At 37.4% G+C, this 18,189-nt stretch overlaps 1 protein-coding gene across 2 annotated transcripts in view; it reads left to right on the top strand.

The window, feature by feature from the left end:
• The window catches only part of AATF (apoptosis antagonizing transcription factor), a 103,049-nt gene that overhangs the window by 69,541 nt on the left and 15,319 nt on the right, over positions 1 to 18,189 (top strand). Inside the window, exons 10-11 of one of the 2 annotated variants that reach the window (XM_059907014.1) lie at positions 1,874 to 1,954; positions 9,501 to 9,572. In XM_059907014.1, the coding sequence (XP_059762997.1) occupies positions 1,874 to 1,954; positions 9,501 to 9,572 (153 nt within the window). The remainder of the gene's footprint in view (positions 1 to 1,873; positions 1,955 to 9,500; positions 9,573 to 18,189) is intronic. The other variant, XM_059907015.1, reaches the window with a different exon arrangement.

Genomic DNA, 18,189 nt, shown 5'->3' on the forward strand with positions numbered 1-18,189 from the left:
TTCACAAAGTCCTTCTTAATCTCTTTGCTCTCTGATTTGGGCTGTGATTATATCTGTATCAATCTCTGACCAGTGGGTAAAAAGCATCCACCCAAATGCGTGGTCTCAGCTGTCAGGACGTGGCACTGTGCACAACAGGTTCCTTGCTCTGGGAGAGTCTGCCCTAATTTAGACCTCCGCCCCTTCAGTGAAAGCTGCTGCACAATTAGAAATGGAACGTGGCGGCATTACCCAGATGTCAGGGTAGAATGGAAAGTAGTGAAGGAAGGCCCTTGTGTGTATGCTTCATTCTGTGGTTGGAAAATAAAAAGGACATTTAGAGTGCTACCTAATGAATAGTGTACATTTAAATAGCCATGAGCCATAATTTGCAAAAGCATGAAAGGAAACAAAAGCTGCAAGTATCAGAATGGGATTCTGGGGCAGAGCAGCATTTTGAGATCACAATGAAAAATTTGTGTTGATGAAATAATTTTATGTGAGTAAAACATATGAATTTTAGGGTAGGATGTTGATATTTTGTATATCTCTGGAATGCTATAGAGAGCTGTTCACCATAAATTTAATGTGATAGAGCAAATTGCATTTAAGTGGTGATTATATTGTACATTTATCTGACTTTACAATAAAATAGATTATGGTAATTAAGATTATATTAAGATTACAGTAATTGGATTTCCCTGGATTTTTTTTTTTTTGATGTTAAATTTTCATTGTGTAAATCAGGTAAGGTGACTAGCTGCTGCTGTTTTTCCTTTTTTTCCCCCACATTTGTTCATATGAGCAATATATGAAGATTTTCTTAGCCCAGTATCTTTTATTTGAAAAATTAATTTCTTTTAATCTAAGACGACTGCAGACTACCAAATGTAAAATAGATAGCTAGTGGGAAGCAGCTGCATCGCACAGGGAGATCAGCTTGGTGCTTTGTGACCACCTAGAGGGGTGGGATAGGGAGGGTGGGAGGGAGACGCAAGAGGGAGGGGATATGGGGATATATGTATACGTATAGCTGATTCACTTTGTTGTACAGCAGAAACTAACACACCATTGTAAAGCAATTATACTCCAATAAAGATGTTAAAAAAATAAAAATAAAATAAAATGACTGCAGAATATGTGAATCTTGTTTGGATCCTGATTCAAACAAACAAACTGTAAAATTGAGACTACCTGGGAAATTTAGAGAGTGAATATTTGATAGTAAAGAATTATTGTCAACTTTTTTTAGGTGTGACAGTGGTATTGAGATTATATTGGGGCTCTTGGTATTGAGATTGTATTGCGGGAAAAAAAGCCCTTACCTTTGAACAACACATTCTGAAATATTATAGCTGAAATGAAAATTAAATAAATAAAATGACTGTAAAACTAGTATCAATAGTGGATAATTCTTAACACTTAGCAAAAAGTGGGAAGCACAAGAAAAAGCACTTGGGTATTAACAATGGGAAAATTAGATTTAAAGAATTCATTGCTCAAACCAAACAGCAGCTGCAGTATTAGTCATAGAACAGGCCTCGCAGCTAAAACATTAAAAGCAAACCCAAGCAACTATACTCAATTTGATGGGTTTTCCTGAAGACTGGTAGATTTAGTGCTTGTCACAGTAACTCCAAATACTAAGGAGCATTGTTAACCAAATTTGCTGTAGAATTTCCCAGCTGCCATTTGTTTTTGTTTTTGTTTTTGTTTCTTTAAGCCATTGCACAAATCCTCTTCTGTTGATTAGTCCCCCGGACTATCTTGAGGAAGTTGATGTAGGTTGATGATTTCTTTCTGCAGTGTTGTTAGTGAGAAAAATTCCCATTTGTCGATACATGTAACTATTTCCATTAGTGATGATGCATAACATCGCTTGTGAATTTCCTAGGCAATGGCTTGCAATCCAGAAGTTACGAAGCAAAATCCACAAGAAAGTAGATAGGAAAGCCAGCAAAGGAAGGAAACTTCGGTGAGTTACTTTTTAGAAAAAATGTTAATCTTGTGTGTTGTTACCTCTTCTCTTGCATGTTGGCTGTTACATCATTTTTCTATTTCTTTTGATGATTCTGTTTTTAAGGAACAGAAAAATAACTAAAGCAATGTTTGAAGCTTTTTTGAGACTCCGTTTTTTTTACCCTGTAACGGAAAGATAGTTTCAGTTACTTCTTGTTCTTCTGTTGTGAATGGATGGGTTAAATGATATTTGCATTTCCCTGAAAGAGAAATAATAAGGAAATAAGACAAGATCGTTGAAATTGCCTTAGTTTTAAAAAATGATTTCTTTAGAACAATATAAAAATTGTATTTTGGAGTCTTATTTAGACATAGAATTATATTGCTTCATTTTCATGATGCCATACATGTACGCAATACGCTAAAAATGAAGGATTCCAGAGAATGTTAACACTGTGCTTAAATGAGATGAGGAATATAATTTGTATGAGAACAGAGAGATATTTCTGAGTGTAGGAAAGCCCTCAACCCTGTGAGCCCTTGAAGGAGTCTTAAAAGTATGGAGACAAAAGATAGGGCAAGAGTAGAAGTGACATTGCTATGCTTTCAGACTTAGATTCCTTGTAACTATTTTTATATATTACATAATATCACTCTCACAGGGCCTCAGTGTCAAAGAAACTACTTGTAATTCAGGTGCACATTGAAAAAAAAATGTTAAACTCATTGTGTTAGGACAGTTTTAGGCAGATAGCTAATCCCACATCCTTATTAGAGCCTGCCTGTCATTAAATTCCCTTTAGACAAATGTGGATCTGTCTCATTTTTAAATATCTTCAGAGAAGCAGATTTCACTACTTCAATTAACCTGTTTTAGTATTTAACAAAACTCATCAGGAAATGCTTATTTTTCTTTAACTTCGCAGAAGTGCAAAGTAGCTTTTCATTATCTTTTGATTGAAAGTCACTTTTCCTAAATCTCAGGTTAAATTGTTATAATTTGTTTATGTTTTTTCATATGTTGAAGTTTCCAAGTCTTCATACTTCTCCAAGTTTGTTTTCAGTGTACTGGTTAAGAGCATGGTCTCAAGAGCCTGACTGCCTGAGTTTGAATCCCAGCTTTGACAGTCTGGGATATGACACTCTAGTAGTTACTCCGAGCAAGACCCTTAAACTCTCTGTGCTAGTTTCTTCATCTGTAGAATGGGGGTGATAATAGTACGAGACTTGTAAGGTTGCTGTGAGGTTTAAATGAGTAAGTATACATACAGCTTTTAGAACAGTGCCAGGGACACAGCAAGCACTATATACCTGTCTGTTGCCATCATTCCTATCATTATTATTGCTGTTATTATTCCAAGACTGGATCAGTCTCCTCCTGGAATGTTCATTACTTACTCACTCACATACATGCCTCTTTTGTACCTGTCTCTTCTGCACCCTCCCCCCGCCCCGGAAGGATTTAAAGGAGAATGCTATTACTAGTACTTTGTAATTGACCAGGCTGATTAAGTACCTATTCTTTAAGTTTGAGATTAGACTTCTCTCCAATACTGTGCTTTTAAAATTATAGCTTTGAGAAAGACAAATACTCTATGTTATCACTTGTATGTGGAATCTAAAAAATGAAACAAACGAATGTACATAACAAAACAGAAAGAGGCTCACAGATACAGAGAACAAACCAGTGCTTACCAGTGGGGAGAGGGAAGGAGGGAGGGGCGAGATAGGGGTATGGGATTAAGAGACACAAACTACTGTGTATAAAATAAATAAGCAGCAAGCATATATTGTACAGCACAGGGAATATAGCCATTATTTTATAATAACTTTAGATGGAGTATAATCTGTAAAAATATTGAATCACTGTGTTGTACACCTGAAACTAATAATATTGTAGATCAACTGTACTTGTGATTAATTAATTTAATAGCTTTGTGAGGCTTTAAATGTCGTCTAGAGGGAGGAGCCTGGGATTTCAAATCAGGGGACTGGCTCTGTCTGGCTCCATGATTTTGGTTGGTCTTTATTCTCTGAGCCTCACTTTTCTCATTTAATAAGTGGAGATACTCATCCCTACTTTATAGATTTGGTTTGAGGATCAAAACAAGGTGAATATGTCTGGTACATAGGAAGCATTCGAAAACATTAGTTTCTTTGGTTTCTCGTGTTTATCTGTTGATGTTGCTGTTGCAAATATACACTCTTGAGAAGAACAGAGTGGGAAAAAATGCCTTTTCTACATTGTCATATTTTTATGAGTTTTAAAACTATTAGGGCAAGTAGCTATAATTGTGTGTCCCTTGAGGGCAAGCATTGTACTGGTTTTTCAAGACAGTTCCAGCCTTAGCCGTCTACCGTAGTGCCTCGTAGACATGTTTTTGGATGATTATAACAGTAAAATTAACACGCTTGTCAGGTAAGACTCTCTGTAAGGTGCAGCATCCACACTTCTCAGTGTGAAGTGAGCAGACTAGGAAGAGTTAGCCTAGGGACAGGCCACAAAGAATAATGTTTGCCAAAACACGGACTTGAGAGTGTACACGTCCATTTTGGGAACTGCAGTTCATTTGTTTTGGCAGAGACTTAAAGTGAGTATGGGGGAATGGCAGGAGATGAGGCTGTATGAATAAGTGAGTGCTAGATTGTGGTCACGCTCAGAATTCGGACTTTATTTTATAGACTGTAGCGAGTCATTGAAAAATAAGGAAGCCTAAGCACCTGTCACAGATTGGAGGAGACTTAAGGAGACACCGCAATTAGGTGCAATGTGGGGTCCTAGGTTGGATCCTGGAAAAGAAAAAGGACACCAGGGTAAAAATGGTTGAAGTTTGAATAAGGTCTATGGTTTAGTTAATAGTATTGTACCAATGTTAACTGTTTCCTAATAGTATTGTAGGAAATGTTTCCTAATAGTATTGTAGGAAACAATTAACAACATTAATTGTTTCCTAATAGTATTGTACCAATGTTGTTTCCTAATTTTGATAATTACACTATATTTGTGTAAGCTGTTAACATTAGAGGAAGCTAGGTGAGGATATACATGAGTTCTCTGCACTATTTTTGCAACTTTTCTATAAGCCTAAAATTACTGCCAAATAAGTAAAAAGAAAAGTAATAAATAAGGTCATGTGCTTTGAATTGTTTTGCAGTTTTATCATCCGTATTCACCTGGCTCTCTTTGTGAACATGAATGTGTGGGATGTGGTCAGAATCAGAGTGATCTTGTTAGCAATAGCGACAACTAACATTTATAAAACTCTGTTGGGCACTGCAAAGCAATTTACATGCCGAGGTAGAAAAGGCATAGGCTGTGATGCTAAACTGTCCGGGTTTGAAATCTGACACTTCCACTTACTGGCCTTTAGACCTTGGGCAAGATACTTTACATCTTTGTGCTTCAGTTTCCTCATCTGTCAACCTAGCATGATGATAAAAGGCACATCTCATAGGATTGTTATGCAGATTGAATTAGCTAATTTATGTAAAGTAGTTCGGAAGGTAAGTAACTCACCCAGCGTTACAGAACTAACAAGCACAAACTTGGATTTGAGCTAGTTGGTCTGATTCCAGAGCCCATGCTTCTAACCTGTGGCTATTGAGTTGTTTCTCTGGCCAGGACCTTTGCAGACACCAAAATGATACCTTGGCTCCATTAGAATTCTGCCATGACGGATTTAACAAGGGGCCCAGGCTAGATGAGAATATCATAAATAACTTCCTTAAATTAGACCCCTGGAAGAGCTGGTGGGACGTGCCAGCTGTCATCACTGGTACTAGATTCCACCAGTGAGCAAGCTTTGCTCTGTGTGATAGGGTTGGAGAGAGAAGAAATGTCCTAGCAAAGATGAACACCACCTTGTGGAAACCTTAGTTTAAATGGTAGCAGGTCAGTGGCATCATCCTGGTCAGACTGGGTGTGGCAATTTGCTAGTTGGATGCTAGAAAATAACTTATAAAAAAAATATTTTGGTTTTGGGAAGTAATTATAATTATTGATTATCAGTCTTTTACTCAGCATTATCTGTAAGTGGATTTGATCATGACTTAAGCAGAATTCATAATGTAAGTGAATTAAACTCTCGGGCCTTTAATAATGAAGTGTCATACTGTGTTTTGTGTTTGTCTATTCTTCTGCAACAAAATTATATTTATCTCTTCTTAGTATGGTTGGTAAAAGGTATTTTAATACTAAAACATGCATCCATCCTCAGTAGCACTGAGATTAGGTAAAATGCATTGTATTAAGTACACATTACTAAATCTGATTACTTCTTAAAGCCTGTCTTTCATCATGCAGCTAATAATTATTGAATATATTTTATTAAAGTGTAAAGGTATTCCACGGAGCACTGCCATCCAATAAAAATATCTTTACATGTGTAATTTTAAATGTTCTAGTAGCCACAATTAAAAAGGGGAAAAAATGAAACAAGTGAACTTAATAATATATTTCACGTAACCCAATATATAAAAAATATTATTTCAACAATTTATTGTTTTAAAAATTATTAGTGATATATTTTACATTTTTTTCATCTCAAGTTTTCAAAATCTGGAGCACATCTCAGTTTGGCACATTTCAGGTGCTCAGTAGCCACGTGTGGCCAGTGACTCCGGATTGGACAACACAACTATAAGGTATAGTTCATAGTCTTTGTCTAGACAGTAAATTAAACCTGTATTTGGACACAGCCAAGAATAGTTTTCATTTTTTCAGATGAACAGTGAAGTTTGGCGAAGTCTAAAGATATTAAAATATATTTATTAATTGTACTTACGCTTTATACTTAAATAAAAAGGTTATGTAAATAATTATATTCTTGTACGTTAACGTAACCTTTGGGAGGGCATTTACCTTACTTTTTCAATTTTAAATATGCATACTTTTCGATTCACCAGCAAAGCAATTACACATCTCAAAATTTATCCCATGAAATGTGTGAACAAACGTACAATAATTTATATGTAAGAATCTTCACGTTAGCTAAGTCAGAAAGAGAAAGACAAATACCATGTGATATCTCTTATATGTGGGATGTAAAATATGACACAAATGAACTTATCTACAAAACAGAAACAGACGTACAGACATAGAGAACAGACTTGTGGTTGCCAAGTGGGGGGCAGTGGGGGAGGGATGGACTGGGAGTTTGGGATTAGCAGATGCAAACTAGTACATATAGGATGGATACACCACAAGGTCCTACTGTATAGCACACGGAACTATATGCAATATCCTGCGATAAACCATAATGGAAAAGAATATGAAAAGGAATTTGTGTGTGTGTGTGTAACTGAATCACTTTGCTATGCAGCAGAAATTAACACAATTTTGTAAATCAACTATGTGTCAATAAAATAAATTTCTAAAAAAGTTTAAAAAAGTCTTCACTTTTGCACTGTTTAATATGGTTTTTAAAGGGGATAGACTGTATAATGCCTATCAATAGGAGGTTTAATAAATTATAATATATTGACACGACAGAATATCCTGTAACTATGAAAAAGAATAGAATATGACAAAGTGGAAAAAAGCATAATGCAGAATATTAAGTATATTACAGTCTCATTTTTATGTGAAAATATATAAAGTTTATATTTGTCTTATATATGGAGAATGCCACAGACAAACTTAGCAATGATTAACAGTGATTATTTCTGGGGGATAGGACTACAGGGAACTTGTCAGCTCTCTATACATTTCCGAATTTGGAATTATATATTATTTTTTATAATTAGGAGATAGCGGACATTAAAAAAAGTATAGTGAACAGATATTTTGTTGTTGCATCTTATAAAAAGTGAAGAATTGGAAGCAATATGAATGTTCAAATATATGAAAATATATTTATGGTACTTCTATTCCTGGAATTTTGTATATAGCTTTGAGATACAATGCTAAGTGAAAAAACAGATATGAAATTATGTGTGTATATGGATTACTATATAAAATGAACATAATAACCAAAATATTAACAAAATAATAATATTAATAAATATTAATAACAGTTCTTCTCTAGGTGGAAGAACTATGTATATATTTTTGTGTGTGCTCAGTTGGTTTGTTTTCCAAATTTTCTGTAATGAATTATGCTTTTTGTATTACTCTTGGTAATGGGAAAAATCTCATCACTATTATTCTTTTAAATTCAATTGTTAAAAAAATGAATGAAATTTGGGAGGCTTGGCTATTGGTGGTGTAGTAGAGAATCAAATTCTTTGATGTGTGTAAAAATGTTTTAAAAACTGTAAAACATTACACATGTGAAAATATTTATATCATATTTTTTTGTGGATAGTGTTTTGCCCAAGAACAGTTTTTCTGGTTAGAATTTTATTGGGCTGGGCTAAAAGTTCATTTGGGTTTTCCGTAACATGGAAAAACCCAAATGAACTTTTTGGCCAACCAATATACTATGCATCTTGTCCTTCAGCTTCTTTTATAATGAACAGAAAGGGATACCTTCTTTGAATTCTCTTTGGTGTAATTTCTTCTGTATAAGGTCAAATATTTGTTCAGCCCCCCTTCACCAGAGGATCTCAAAGCACTTTGTACAAAAATACCCCTTTTTTCTATTGGTGGGAGATGGAGGTGACATAACTTAAATTTCTGTAATACTTTGACTGAAGATCTAGGGATCAGACTTGTTATGTACTCAGTTGCACGCATCATTTAAAGATGGGCGAGGGGTTTCCCTGGTGGCGCAGTGGTTAGGAATCCGCCTGCCAATGCAGGGAACACGTGTTCGAGCCCTGCTCTGGGAAGATCCCACATGCCGCGGAGCAACTAAGCCCATGTGCCACGACTACTGAGCCTGCTCTCTAGAGCCCGTGAGCCACAACTACTGAGCCCGTGTGCCACATCTACTGAAGCCCGCGCACCTAGAGCCTGTGCTCCGCAACGAGAGAAGCCACCTCAATGAGAAGCCTGCGCACCGCAGTGAAGAGAAGCCCCCGCTCGCCACAGCTAGAGAAAGCCTGCGCACAACAACGAAGACCCAATGCAGCCCCCCCCCAAAAAAAACGGCGAAATGAAAGACCCGGTGGCGCTAGTGAGTGAAGGTGATTCTAGAAGCCTTTTCTGACTCAGGGAGCTAGTGAGTGATGGTGGTGGTGAGGTGTTCCATTTGAATGTTATGCCACTACCTGTGCTACTGCCAGTAGGTAGCTTTAATGACACTGAAAAATGATTAAGATGTATGTAGAGGAGGGGAAGATGAGGTAGTCAACTCCTCATTGTCTTTTGTCTGGAGTGATGTTTAAGGGGTAGTATATTGCTCAGGGGCACAGGTGTATCTACTCTTTTTTTGGGCTTTGGAGCTCTGTTGAACTACTGTCATTCACAATGTGCTTTTATCACACGTTTCTCCTGTAGTTTTAAGGAAAAAGTGTCTTTATGGTCGTGAGTGGTTCGTGTCTATGAATTGTTCCCTGTTGCACTCTGGAGCCAGATATACCTGTGATCAGTTCTGGAGTTTGTTACCTGGTAGGGTGTATTTCCTTTTCTAGGTTAATAGTTACTAATGTTGCTGCCTGTTTGCTTCCTACTTTATTAGATTTCACGTCCTTAGCAAGCTTCTGAGCTTCATGGCACCTATTGACCATACCACAATGAATGATGATGCCAGGTGAGTAATAGATTAATTATATGTCTCAAATGGCTTCATGACAGCCCAATATTGACCTGTTCTACAGCCTGTCACCCTCCCCATTTCTTCTTATCAGTGAACCATTTGTCATTGGCATCATAGCAAGGGTCCTCGTCACATCTCTTCACTCCCATCATTACTGTAAGACCAAAACAAAATTTCCGTAAATCTCAGTGCTGCCTCTGGTGGGTTTTTTGTTTTTGCTGTTTTGTTTTGTTTTTAACTTTAGCCACCTGCCTAGGACATCTGAACTCTTCTCTAGACGGATGGGTTAGGACAGCACACACACTTGCTTCATGTGTTTGGGGGTTTTATGCATATGTTCTCCTTTTAAAAATGGGTCTAGAGATTGCTCTAGAGATGTGCATTATGTTGTGTTTGTTCAGGCTGCTGTTGAGGTTTTTTTTTTTTTTTGAGTATTTTTACAAAAGAAGTACGTGCTCATTTTACAAAGCTGAAACAAGATAGAAATGTGTACAGAAGAAAATGTATACGTGTATTCAATTCGGAGATAACCACTTTTTAAAGAATCATTCCTTCTGTATTTATTAGTTGGCATTCTACTACATCATAATATTTTTATAATATTATTTATCCACATTCCTTCTCCTTGATTTATTTAGCATTTATTTATTCATTTATATCAGTATGGATTCATGCTCTCCAATTTTATTCAATTAATTATGATCTGTTACTGTCATTATTTATTTTGATTTAAAATTGTCTCAGATTAATAGAAGCCCCTTCAAGCTGGCTTGCATCTTTTTGAGATGTCCCCAATTACTCCTTGAGTGCTTCCTTACTTTCCACCACAGCAAGGTGTTCTAGGCTCATCTTCTATTTTCTCTGTTCCAGCCCTGGAATCAGTCTTTCTCCAAGGAGTCCTCACTCTTTTTAGTGAACTGTGGTTTTGAGAACCTAAGGTCTGGGTGCTGGGGTGCTCATCGTTCTGGGTGTCATTGTGCATAGGCGCTCTCAGCGTATAGAGGTAGGAAATGCGTGTATATACACATACCCGTACATAGGAGACAACCACTTTTAGGATCTCCGAATATTTCCTTTCAGTCTTTGAGTTCCCTTTTAGTATGTTCTTGTTTTTCTTTTTATATAATTAAAATTATATTCAACAATATAGAATTATATTCTGTATTGTGATTTTTTTTTTAAATATTTTGTATACTGTGACCATTTCATGTCATTAAAATTATTCAAAAATTTAAATGACTGTGTAATATTTTTATAATATTACCTATTTAGCCATTCACTAATTGTTGGAAATTTAAACTGTTTTTAATTATCATTGTTGTAATGCTGTGGTAGACATTTTAAAACATAAGTCTTCACCAAGTGAAATTATTGGTCATAATGTAGGCATATGTGGGTTTTGCCAGCTTTACCCCTCAAGCCACATTCAACCTTTTTATTTGAAAGTATTTTGTTTGCTAATAAACCCCATCAGATATCCCCCCTTGCTTGAAAAGTAGTAGATGTGCAAGTTTAGTTGAACACAATGATTATCAATTTTTTGTTTGCATTTGTTCAGTGCTTTGAGTACAAAATAGCTTACGGGTGGCGCTGAGTCCATTTATACGCACATCTTTGTGACTTCCTATGCTCTCCTGTGCTTTGCAAATGAATGCCTTTGTCTGGCTGGGTTTTGTTTGTTTGTTTTTCCATTTATTTCTGGGTCTAATCTGTTTTTAAAAATAATAGAGTGAGGGACTTCCCTGGTGGTGCAGTGGTTAAGAATCCGCCTGCCAATACAGGGGACACAGGTTCGAGCCCTGGTCCAGGAAGATCATACATGCCACAGAGCAACTAAGCCCGTGCACCCCAGCTACTAAGCCTGTACTCTAGAGCCCAAGAGCCACAACTGCTGAGCCCCTGCTCCACAACTACTGAAGCCTGTGAGTCCTAGAGCCCATGCGCTGCAACTACTGAGCCCACGCGCCGCAACTGCTGAGCCCACGCACCACAACTACTGAAGCCCATGCCCTCTGGGGCCCACGTGCCGCAACTACTGAGCCCGCGTACTGCAACTACTGAGGCCTGTGTGCCTAGAGCCCATGCTCTGCAACAAGAGAAGCCACCGAGAAGCCACCACGATGAGAAGCCCATGCACTGCAACGAAGAGTAGCCCCCGCTTGCCGCAACTAGAGAAAGCCCACGTGCAGCAACGAAGACCCAGCGCAGCCAATAAATAAGTAAATAAATAAGTAAATAAATAAATAAAAGCAAGAGAAAAAACAAATTAAAAAAATAATAGAGTAAAATGAATGCTGCTTAGGTTCTCTGTCAGGATGACATGAAAAAATTACTTCAACAGAAAAGGAAAACTAGGCACTTAAAAACTAAAATCCATTAAGGTAACATTATTATCCCAGGCATAAAGTGAAATCTCGTTTAAGTGTTGGTGGCATCTTTTGAATATAGTACGACTAGATCATTTAGAAATCGATTGTCATTCCTAGCTGGGATTTTTCTTGAATCACCTGATACCCCCGGACACTTAGTTTTCCAGAATCTTGTTTATTCACTCATAGTTTTTGTTTTTGTTTTTGTTTTTTCACTCATAGTTTTTAAGGGTCTACTATATGCTAGACATAAAGTTTATTTGAAAACAACTTTATTATTTAGGATTATGTTGGGCTTGGTCTGCAAGAAACATAAAATATGACTACAGAGGTATAAGCAAATGGGAGTCTATTTTTCTGACAGAATAATCCTAGGGGTGGCAGGTAATTACTGGCAGTGGTTTTTCCCTTTTCAGTAGTATTAAGGCCAGCATACCTTGGTCTTACCCCTGTGGTTGCAAGGTGGTTGCTTCAGCTTTAGCCATCAAGTATGCATTCCAGGCAGGAAGAAGAGGAAAGGAGTGGTGTCAGCCATACTGATTTTCTTTTATCAGAATGCCCTCCAAAAACAACTTCTCATATCTCATTGGCCATAACTCTGTTATGTTGCCACTTCAGGTAGAGCAGGCAAGGGAGGAGGAGGGGTTGGGAATGTGTTTGCTGGGTAACAGTGTGGCATTTGGTGTTTGGGGGGCGGGGAAGCTATCCCTTGTGGATGTTGCTAATTATCAGCATTGTTCTCCAGCTGGTTTAGCCACTTTGTAACAAGGAATTTAATAAAAGTGTTACAGCTGGAGAACTGAGCATTTGTTTTTACCAAGTACACTCCCTTTGCATTGTGTTTCTTGAGGACACAGAGGCAGACATCCATGTTACTGCTGGTGCTCCAATACTCTGAATAGGCCAGACTAACTATAGGCAGAGTAAGTGAGTATTAGCTCTTTCTGCTTCTGGTATCAAATATTCCAGGGCCCGTAGGTAGTGTTAGGTAGTATCTTTTTTTTTAAAACTATATGTATCTTAAGAAGGAGGCCGTCATAGCTTGGCCTATTTTGTTTTTTGTTTAGGTAATTCCATAACTGGAAATAATCTAGCACTGTTCTATTTGGTTTCTCACTTTGTATGCCACAAAATATTGAGGAATGGGAAACTTTCATTTCAGCATCAGTGCATACTATTGATACTTTTCTCCAAGTGAATAGTTCTGGTTTTGATAAGTTACAGATATGTCATTCTTTTTTTTTTTTTTTTTTAACAATGGTATAGATTTATTGAAGGTAAAGTTCTGGGGAAAATTCAACCCATTTTTATAGTTGTATCTATGGTAGAGTAGAACAAAGTTACAGATATGTTATTCTTGGTGTGCATGTATGAATAGAGAATTTTTTATGATTTTGAAGTAGAGAAAGGCTTTGTAAGCACAACACGAAGGCCAGAAGCCACGGGGAAAGTACTAGTAGCTATGACTACATAAGAGTCACAGTGAAAAAGATATCAAAAACAAAGTTATAAGTAAATGACAAACTGGGAAGAAAAAGTTCAGTGTAACATTACTGTGTAAGAATGCTATGGAAAGAGTTTTTACAGATCTCTAAGAATATCCTAATAAAAGTAATGGGTAAAGCATGTCAACAAGCAAACTTAGAAATCATAAAAGAAAAACCGCAAATGGCCAAAAAATATAAAGACTGTCAATCTCATTAATCAAATAAATGGATATTAAAATAATGAGATTTCATTTTTTTCTTATTATATTGGAAAACATTAAAAGAGTGATAATCACTAACGTCGATGGTGTGAGGAAACAGACGCTTTCATTTACTGTTGTTAGGAATGTAAATGGCAAAATCATTTTGGAGGGCTATTTGGCAATGTTTTTCAAAATTTTAAATGTAAATGTATCTGTTGACCCAGAGAAATCCACTTCTAGGAATTGACCTAAGGACACCTAAGGAAATAGCAAGTTCGCAAATATTTTTATATCAAGGATCTTTATTGCAACATTGTTTATAATGGGGAAAAATAAGAAACAATCCAAATGACCATCAACAGGGAACTAGTTAAAATAAATCACAGAAAATCATTCAATGAAGTTATAAGCAACTGTTAAAGGAGGAAGTGGAGCTGTACATATTAACATAATGTTTAATGTAATAAGTAGGCTACAGAATACTATATCATAATCCTACTTTTGAGAAAATAAACATGTATGATTGAAAAAAAAAAGTGGCGCCTTACAAAAAATATATATATATTATACTGTCATGGAAAGATCTCCAGGTTATTTTGTTAACTAGAAGAAGAAACATCTATTTATGTAATATCCATTTATGTTTTTAAAATAAATATTAAACAGCTGTATATGTATACATATGTATGGATATGTTATAGAGCTTAGGAAAATGCCCGGAAAGTCCATACATAAATAATATTTAAAATGTTTACCTACAGGGAAGGGACTGGGAGGAGGAAGGGGCAAAGGGAGGTTTTCAACTTTTTTTTTTTTTTCACACTTCTATTTTGCTCTAATTTCCTGCCATGAGGATGCATTCATATTAACTGTCACTAAAAAAAATAAGAAGCTCTGAAACAGTGTACACCAAACTCTTCACATGTTTATTGCTGGGCAGGGTGCAGTTGAAGACACATTTTACTTTCTAGTCTATTATTTCTGTAGTATTTGATTTTTTTTTTTTTGCAATAAACTTGTATTGCTTTTTATCAACAGAATAGGACATGTTCATTTTGAAAATCATATCTATAATATAAAGAGGAGGTGGGAAGGTCCTGATTTTTTCTATTGAAGTATTACATAAATGAAAGAGCTTCTTTCCCTTAAGGCTTCTGCCCTGTGAGCCATTTGGATAAAACTGGCTTTTGAATACCCGAGTAGCTTCTTTCCCAGCCCACCCCTCCCCTTTTTTAATCATGGTGAAAAATTACATAATAAAATTTCCAGCCCTTTTGATTTCTTATTCTCAGAGGCCACTCTACCTGGGGTTCCTACCATACCCAGGTCTGGAGAGAGAAGCCCTTCTCTTTAGTTGTGTCTTGGGTCCAATTTGTTGTTCCACACGTGTGCCTAAGTTGGATTAATACCCAGTATTAATAAAGAGAGGAGAAGGGGGAATCCCAGTATGGTTACTCATCCTTGAATCCCCCATGTCCATTGTCCAGTTTGAGCTCAAATTTGGACTTGGTCAAATTGAATTGAGACTAGAACATAGCTTTCATTAAGGGAGAGAGAGCAGAGATCTTTAACACAGGGTATTAAAATACCCTTAGTGGAGGAAGAAGTACTATCTGTAAAAGGATCTTTAGAAAGGTAGTGGCGTCTTCATATTTCTGCTGATACATATTCTTTTCTCATGCTAGGAAATTTTCTCTTCAAGCAATCTATATTTTAAAAAGTCTTTTTAAATGCAGAGTAGCCCAGTTTGCTCCTGTATTACCAGATTTCCCTTTGGGGTGTCTCTAGGTAAGCTTTGCATACTGATTGAAATGCCTTTACAGTGCCTCAGGTTTCCTTTGCTAGTGAAAGTCTCATGTAACCCCTGACACTTCTGCTGGTCCGGTATTAGGAGGTAGGCAGGTGGTTTCTATTGCAGGCCTGATGAACGCTCCCAGTTCTGGGAGGAGAGGCGGTGGTGGTATGGTGGTTAGCATAGCTGCCTTTCAGTACTGGGAGGGAAAAAAAGAAATTCAACTTTGCCCCTGTATCATGTGTTGCGTGCGAGAGAGGGGTTACCATGTGTCTAAAAAGGATCGCTGGCTTTGCTGGACCCTCAGGTACTCTTGGCACAGGGCAGCACATCTCCCAGAGCAGCTCCTGTTTGCCCTTCAGAGTCATCTTTGCGAAGAGGGCAGAAGTATCACGTGATGCTGTAGAGGCAGAGTTATCAGTGGGCTGAGGAGGACAAAGGGCTTGATGTCTCATTGGCAGAGAATCTCTCTAAGCATATTGTCACCACTGAGAACAGGTCAGTGTGTTACTTGCATGATTTACAGGATTGCTGTTCACTTCTCTGACTACTGAAGTTATTCTAAGCTTATCAAGGACATTTTAGAAGCAGAGCTCACTTTACATGGTGTGAAAGCCCTGGAGTGCTGTTAAGACCAGAGGGAGGGTGAAGTGAAAATTCAGGTGATCTTTTATTATCGTTCTAACAAAATGAAGAATTTGTCGGTTGTGGAAATAATCATCTGGGGTTTTGCCTGTGTTTTTGAAAGACCCTCTGAGGCAGACTTTTAAAGAAGTTTGTTCTTTTTCGTTTGCTGGGTAGATGTAGGTCAGATAGTAAAATGCTAGCGTGACAAGTAGGAGAAGTAAATTCTGAGTAAGACTCTGAGACAGGTCGAGATGTGTTCCTCAGAACTGGCCACCGCCCCAGATTTGGGACGGGGAATGCATGGGAACTGCTTACTCTGTCAGCGTGGGTTTTGTTGTCAGCACAGAACAGGTCTAAGCGGCAGCAGTCAGCCTGGTGCCTAAGAAAATTGGTGTTTGCCTTGCATTTACTGCTGCTTCAGAGAGCATTTATTAGATAAACCCAGTTCTGGTACTGTTCATTGAAAGGGTAGGTTATTGTATTTTCCTAAGAAGCTTTTTTTCTCATTACAAAAATGATAGCAATATCAACATTTTGTAGGTACTCCATTCCTTTGCAAAGAACTTAAATTCTCAGTAGGAACAGCAAGAATTTTCATTTTAACCCCCCACTCTCTGCCCCCAGATAAAAAACCACTTTCCCCTCTCTTTTTATAAAGCTACTGGCTTTAGAAAGAACAAGGAGAGAATCCTTTAATGATAACTGCTAAGCACCAAATACATTATTGTTTTACATCTGGAGTTTTAGAAATGTACAAATGTAATCCAGCCTTGTAAAGTGCTTTGTCAACATCACTGCCACGTTGTTCTTGAAGTGCCTCGGTATAATAGAATTTGTACAGGCAGTTTATCTTCCGCGTGCCATTTTTGTGTGTGGGTCTGTACCCTAAGTATGGGCACATTCTACCACTCTCCTGATGGTGTTCTTTTCTCCCTGATTGGTAATCCAGAGGTTACTTAGACCATTTTTGATTCCCCGTTACCTGCTTTACCCCCCCCCCCCCATTTTTATTAGCCATAATGCACCGAATCGTGGTGAAATATTCTGATGAAGTTTGCTTAGCATTTGAGAGCACATCAGCTAATAACCCCAGAAATACCCTCCATAGAGCATTTTTCGTTGGTTAAAAACTTGAGAGCAAGAATGGTTAAGATATAGATGTTTTCTCTGAGGCTTCTTATCTCCTAAAAAGACACAGGTTGTTCTGACAGGTGAAACAAGCCCGAGCAAATATGCAACATTGATCTAATCAGCAGGAATGAGCTCGAAACTTGCACTGGTGCTGTCTTTCCCCAGCGTCATTAAAGGCTCCCATTACTCTTTTATTAGAGGTTCCCTCTTTTCCTTATCAGATTACAGAATGAACATAACTCATGGCAGTGATTTGATCTCTTGTTAAAGAGGATTACAGCTTTGCATTAACTCGGATTGACACAGTTTATAATTTGCTTGTTGATGCTCAGGCGGGCGGCATCACACGTTTGACCCCCCAGCAGTGCTGAAGGGAAAGGACCCCCATATATCATCATTAAAGATGGCGTCCAGCACAGAGCGAGGGGGCCTGGGGCCTTCCTCCTCCAGAAACGTCAGAAAGGACAAAGAGAACATTCTCAAGTTCAAACCTGACACTTGGGCCAGAGTTTTAAAACTGGATTGCAAAGAAAGCACTGCTCTTGTTTCTTCCATATTTCCTGGTTCGCTGGTTTGCAGTCCTCACACAGTTCTAAAGAATTTGCATTCTCAAATTCAAGCCTTGGTTCCAAGCAGGTTGTAGAGAGAGAAAAGCACATTTTCTAGAAGAGATTGTAGATGCTGAACAGATAAATCTTTCCCCAGAATAGGGTTTCTTAACTATAGTTCTCATTTCTGCAGTCAAATTCCCATCATTTCTTCAAAAGATTGTGAATCTTATTCTTCTCCCAAAGGGATATTTCACATTCATTAAAGTGAGTGTAAATGTTTCTCTTAAGGAATTATTATTTTTAAGTTTTTGTATTCTATTATTATTGTCTTTTAAAATGTAATATCTTACAGATACTGTATTAGTCACAATGAAGTAACTTGCAAGGAGGTAGGCCACAGCTAATGTTTTTCACCTGAATTTAGATTAGTCATCCATTCATATTATGAATA

Source organism: Balaenoptera ricei, chromosome 20 (assembly GCF_028023285.1).
Source record: "Balaenoptera ricei isolate mBalRic1 chromosome 20, mBalRic1.hap2, whole genome shotgun sequence".
NCBI classification, from domain to species: domain Eukaryota; kingdom Metazoa; phylum Chordata; class Mammalia; order Artiodactyla; family Balaenopteridae; genus Balaenoptera; species Balaenoptera ricei.